Source organism: Fulmarus glacialis, unplaced genomic scaffold (assembly GCF_000690835.1).
Source record: "Fulmarus glacialis isolate BGI_N327 unplaced genomic scaffold, ASM69083v1 scaffold10931, whole genome shotgun sequence".
NCBI lineage: Eukaryota > Metazoa > Chordata > Aves > Procellariiformes > Procellariidae > Fulmarus > Fulmarus glacialis.
Window position 1 is genome coordinate 29861 of NW_009192144.1, and position 5835 is coordinate 35695.

At 37.7% G+C, this 5835-nt stretch overlaps 1 protein-coding gene across 1 annotated transcript in view; it reads right to left on the minus strand.

Moving 5' to 3' along the window:
* Positions 1-5835, minus strand: part of LOC104083462 (E1A-binding protein p400-like) — a 46949-nt gene that overhangs the window by 27461 nt on the left and 13653 nt on the right. The window contains 8 exon segments of the mRNA XM_009586947.1: positions 117-291; positions 746-915; positions 1299-1435; positions 2109-2286; positions 2480-2673; positions 3440-3547; positions 4763-4852; positions 5517-5574. Coding sequence (XP_009585242.1) covers positions 117-291; positions 746-915; positions 1299-1435; positions 2109-2286; positions 2480-2673; positions 3440-3547; positions 4763-4852; positions 5517-5574 — 1110 coding nt within the window.

Here is a 5835-nt window from a genome sequence, read left to right on the forward strand (position 1 = left end):
GTTAAGAAAGGCCAGAAATTTCGAGGTGAACCACATCTTTTCCTTTCTTCCTTTTTTTTTTTCCCCCAACAGCTTAACTACTGTAGTAGGACAGATGAGAAAAAATGACAACATACTCTGTGTAACCTGATGACCAGTTTATGGCAATAATCCTGGTTCTCCTCATTAGCTGCTTTTACTGGAAAATCTAGATAAGGTCTGGAAATTCCCGGAATCAGAAAATGTACCATGGTCCACAACTCCATCAATGTGTTATGCAAAGGAGTGTCTATCAGAAGCAAACGATGCTGGCTGTGAATAATAAAAGAAGATTCTTAACCGATACAACATTTAGCTAGCATCATTATGAAAAGGACACCAATATTCAAACACTGTTTACTCTAGCTTTAGGTTTGTCAGATACACAGAAGAAACAGTAGTCCTAATAAAATTAAATCTAGGATAAATTATCTTGAATATACCACCAAACTAGCTTTCTCATTGCAAAGTATCAGAACATACAAGGAGATCCATTTGGGAGCAAAAAAGAATTGCAGTGTTACGATAGTGGCAACAAAAAGATCCTCAGCGTGTCTGTGAATCCTGATTGTTTCAACTAAAGGCACGTCTGTAGGTGCATGTTGCACAGGAATTTGGCCAGACCAAATCAAGAGGATTTTTAGCAGCCTTCTGCTAAAGAGAGAACTGTGTGACATCAAGAGAGAAAAGCCCACTGCCAGCAGGAAAACAATTCTCTGCTCCATACCTGCGGAGACTGAAAAGTGCCTCCCAGTGTTTCTCAGTCATGTTCTTTATTTGTTGCATCTCATCTACTATTAAGTATTTCCATCGCATTTTCATAAATGCTGGGTGGCCTTTGAACAGTTGTTTGTATGAAGTAATACACACATTGAAGCTGTTGGGTTCTGTCCATTCCTACAGAAAAGGAAAGGGAGGATGAGACAGAAAAGTTACGGCAGAACCCTCAAATATCTTACAAGCAGCTATTTCTTCACTAAGAACAGAAAGATGCTATGACCCAAAGCATTCTAAAAGACAGTCTCAGTCTTTGAATTATAGTCACTGCAGAAAGCAGGCTAAGTATTGCATGTATTGCTCAATACCAAGGGAGTTCCAAAAATGCCTTTGAAATTCTAGAACTCTTAGGTGTGAAACTCTTTGTAAACCAACTTGTAGTTTTAAAAACTTCTCATACCCCATAAGGATGTAAGAAACACATAGATAAATGCAGGTTAAAGGAAGAGTCTTGCCATCTAAAATGCTAAATATGACAGTGTAAGAGTTGCAAAATACAGTACCTGTCTTTTTGCCCTAAGTTCTCTTTGGCTGCCAAAGTAGAGAAGTATTTTCAACCCTGGGCACCAGCGTTTCAATTCCAGCTCCCATTTCAGTATGTTACAGCTCCGTACAACAACAAGGTGAGGGCCCCAATTACCTATAGAAGGGGAAACATAGGAGTTAACAGTAGAAAGAGACTCCTGACAATTCATGTGGCTTATAGTCTCCCCTGATTTTTTAAGTGCAGTGCACTAAATTCATCATTAAAAGTGAGATCCAATAACAACAAACAAAGGTATTTTAATGAATAATCTATTCTTTTTTATTTTTCAGACCTCAAGTACCCCTTGTGCACCTAATATCTATTTTTCCCTCAACTACATCAACTGCTTGAATAAGAGATACTACCTCCACAACAAGCTTTGCCTTACTTATATTCTTAAACCATCCTGACAACACCACCACTATTAGTAATACCTGGCATGATATACAAGACACACTTGACCACCTGTTCGTATTTACTCCTTGAATTTAACTATCTGTGGCCATCTGGTCGTTAAACAATTTGTAAGGCTTTTTTATACTAATAAACTAGGCTTCAGAAGAATTTTATCACCTAGAAGGTAACAGCAGATTGATCAAACGGTATACTTGGTAAGAAGGCACCCTTATGTCACACAATCTAAGAAAGTTTTTCTGACATAATCTTACTTTGTGCATTAACTAAAGTCTGATACAGTTCAGCAGAAAAAAATGTGACCCTAGGCTACAATTCACAAAGGTACTGCTGGCCCAGTATCTGTCTAAAGTTGTTAGACAAATGAACTTACCTTCATTACAAGCCAAGTGGGCAAAAAAGGCGATAATTTGTACTGTTTTTCCAAGCCCAGCCTCATCTGCCAGAATGCCATTGAGATTCTTCCTGTACAGCTTTGCTAACCAATCCAGCCCAATCTTTTGATATTCTCTGAGAGGCCCATACAGTAGCGATGGAGTATTGTATTTTACCTGTAATGTGAATGATTCGATACTTTTTTCCCCGAGTTAAATTCACGGAGCATGTCACAAAGCATAACCATTTTGTAGTTCAATAACTAGAAAATATTTATTGTAGTTTGTTGCTAAAATCTGTGAAATCATGAAAAAAGCATTCTTTTTGTAGAAGTAAGCACACATAGTAGCAGAAAATAGGGAGTCTTACCGCTGTTGTTATCCTAGAGCTGCCTTTAGGTAACAGCATTTCTGCTGCAGCAGCAACTTCTGATATGTCTCGCATATGCTTCTTTGGAGGACTTGATCTGTCTATACCCTTATACTGGTCAATGCTGAGAAGGGAGTCTATTAGGACAACTTCCTTCTGAGGACTTTCCCTATCAGAGATATGGTCTTCCATTTCTATGAGAGAGAAAAATTACATTAGCATTTAAAATAAACTTAAGTATCAGTTACACAAAGGAATTGAGATGGCTAGAATTCAGACAGGAGTCTAAAAGGAGGCAGCTAACTTTTAAACAATTCTATGATTTTCAAGCTAGTCAAGCTAAAATGAAAATAGCCCAAGCTCAGGATCACATATATGTTCTGGATGTTCACACTAGCTAGGCTAACATGACCATTAACTTTTCACAACTTCTAGGGAGGTCCTCTCATACTACCTAAAACCTATCCTCAAATCTGTAATTCTATCAACACTCCAATACAGAACAGATGGCAACTATGTAATAATAGCTAGCTATGAAGTGTGCTGTTCAATTCAGTGTAGAGTGGCTCTTCTATGGCTCACTATTATTCCTGAGAATCTCACACATCTTGACTTTAAGATAGGCAAACACTACCCTCTTTTCATAAACTGAGAAATGAAAAAAAAAAAGGAAGAAATTCTTCACAGACCATTATCCAAAAATACTTAGTAATAACAGGAATAAATCTAATTTTTCTAATGTTCATTCTAAATGCTTAGCAAGAAAGCCACTGTACTTTCCATTCATTCTCGTACATAACATTCTTCTTCACTTAAAAAATAAAAAACATTTTAAATGCAATTCACTCAATATTTGTTTTCTCCTAGTATAAAATGTCTTTTAACAGAAACCTGAAGAGCCAATCCATTTATTTCACCTTCTAAGTCAGTACAGCTTCTTCTAAACAAAAAGTAATTTACCTTCCTCACTGCTATCCTCTTCACTGTCAGGCTTCGGCTGAGGCCAGTGAAAATTTTCTGCAAAGGCACCTTCATACATCTTTAGTAAATCTTCCAGAGGCAATTCAGCTGAAGGTCATTAAAGGATGCAAGTTTAAAAATATCAAAACTCGTAACAATCAATACCATTGTTTTTAATCTCATTACACTCTTCACAATTGTATAAAGCCACTTCTCTAATCAGAAGTTAATTGAAGGGGTAATTATTAGGTGGATGATGGCAATATTCATTTTATGTCCTCGATTACAGAGAACACTTGGCGTTACACCAAGCAGTTTGCTCATCCAGCTTGCTTTTTACTATGTTACAAACCCACCATACCATAAACCACTGGTTGGGGGCACCAAATCCAGCCGAGTGGCTGAAAGACAGTTCAAGACTTCAAAGTTTCAAAACTGAACTGTACCTCAACCCCACCAAACAGTATCTCCATGATCCCTTGTCTGATCTGTTGGAAGGAGGAATGTGCATACTGGCGGTGGCCAATCAATCAGGAACATCCTCATTAGGAACTTGGCTGACTGGCCAAGAGTTATAATCCCTCCAACTGGCCAGCTGGCTGCAGCCACTAAGCTGCCAAACAGACCAAACAAACGGATTTGGAAACTGCATATTAATTGCCAGGCAGGTTTAGCTTAAAGGGAAGCTCGCCTCTAAAAATCAGCAAGGTTTTTGCCATGACAAGTGAAGTGATCCCTATGGGATACTTTGCATGCATCAAGCTCAGCACAGCAGTTATTGTTATGTTGCTGATGAAAGACAGCTGCTAGCCAGAACATTGTCCCTAAAAGCCCCTTATCTTCAAGTATTTATACCCCCCAAGATCAGCACTTCAGGGCCCTTTCAGACTTATCAGGTGGGTCACACAACCCTTCTGAGATACTCAAGACAGTGGATGACAAAATGTTTATGTTCGATCTGATACACTTCTGGTTTTAAGTATTTATCATGCATTCCTAGAACTTAGGTTGAGAGTCTTTTGGTGTGAGGTTTTAAAGAAATGCAGCGCTTCAGTAGAGAAATACCCTTTCTCAAGCTACCTTGTGTGATAACTAGTTAAGTATACGGACCGCTTTATAAAGTACAGATGTCCATCATCATCCCATAAACTACCCACTACAACTTTCCAAACAGAAAAAAATAAATACCGATTACATATGACTAAACATCTGAATGCATTTAACTTCTCATCTATAACCCTATTTGCAAATACAATAACTGCTGCATGTTTTCACCTGTTGTTTCAGAGCCCACCACAGAGAGGAATCAAGCTACACACCTACCTTCTTTGGCGAGATTAGATAATTCAGTTTGATGATTTATGTTTCCTTCTTTAGCTTCTTGTTCTTCAATTGTTTCTTCTTCATCTTCAACTAAAATAAAAACAAATGCTAACCTTGGCATTCAAATTACACAATAATTCAGGAAGTTTGTAATTATATGCCTCAGACGAGTACTAGCATAGAATATTATAAGTTAGCAGGCTTCAAAAAGAATGAGACGTACAGAAAACAAGAAAATCTGAGAGCAGCTATACATAGAACTTAAAAGGTAAGTGAAAAGGAGACAAGCACTTCTGCCTCAGGACAACAGGCAGTCTTGAACTGTTAAGTGTTGATTGACAATGGCCAACAGAAACAGGTTATTCTGTAGCTTTAAACTGGGGATTGTCTTTGTCAGAAACATGACACAGATGTCATCACAAGAAAGGAACTAAAGTAGATGGGTTATTCAGTCTGAAATCCTCAAAAGAAGTTTAAGACCACTAGGAAGGTTTGAGAAACAAAGGAATGAGGACAGAAAGAATTAAAATCCACCAACAATGATGGCAGTGTGTTTTCAGGGAAAATTTTATTTTCAAATTTTCCCTGAAGCTCTTTTAAGGAAAATCTACTATCTAATTGACTGAGGGTTGGTATTTGGTTTGTGAAAAGCATTGCATCTATGCAGTAACAGACTGAAAACCTGTGGTTTCAGGGTTTTAAGATACAATTTATGTACTACGCTATAGATGAACAATTCTGAAAAGTGACCTACCTTCCTCATCAGTCAAAGACGTGCTTGCCTTTCTTTTCCTTCCAGATGAAGAAGAACCCTAGCATTAAATAATTAAAATAAGTAAAATCATAGAAAACAAAGTTAGAGAGGTTTTTTGTTTGTTTTTTAAAGAAAGCAACAATTGCCTTGCAATCACAACAGTATTTGCCAATAGACACTTAACACTTATTAGCACTTTCCTGGTCACGCAAAAACAGATACTCTGCTTCTGTATTGAAGGTAGCATGCCATCAGCCACTTCAAGAGTTTGTGGTTCAAATTACTCAAGTCCAGCTGTGGCACAGAGCCATAGTACACT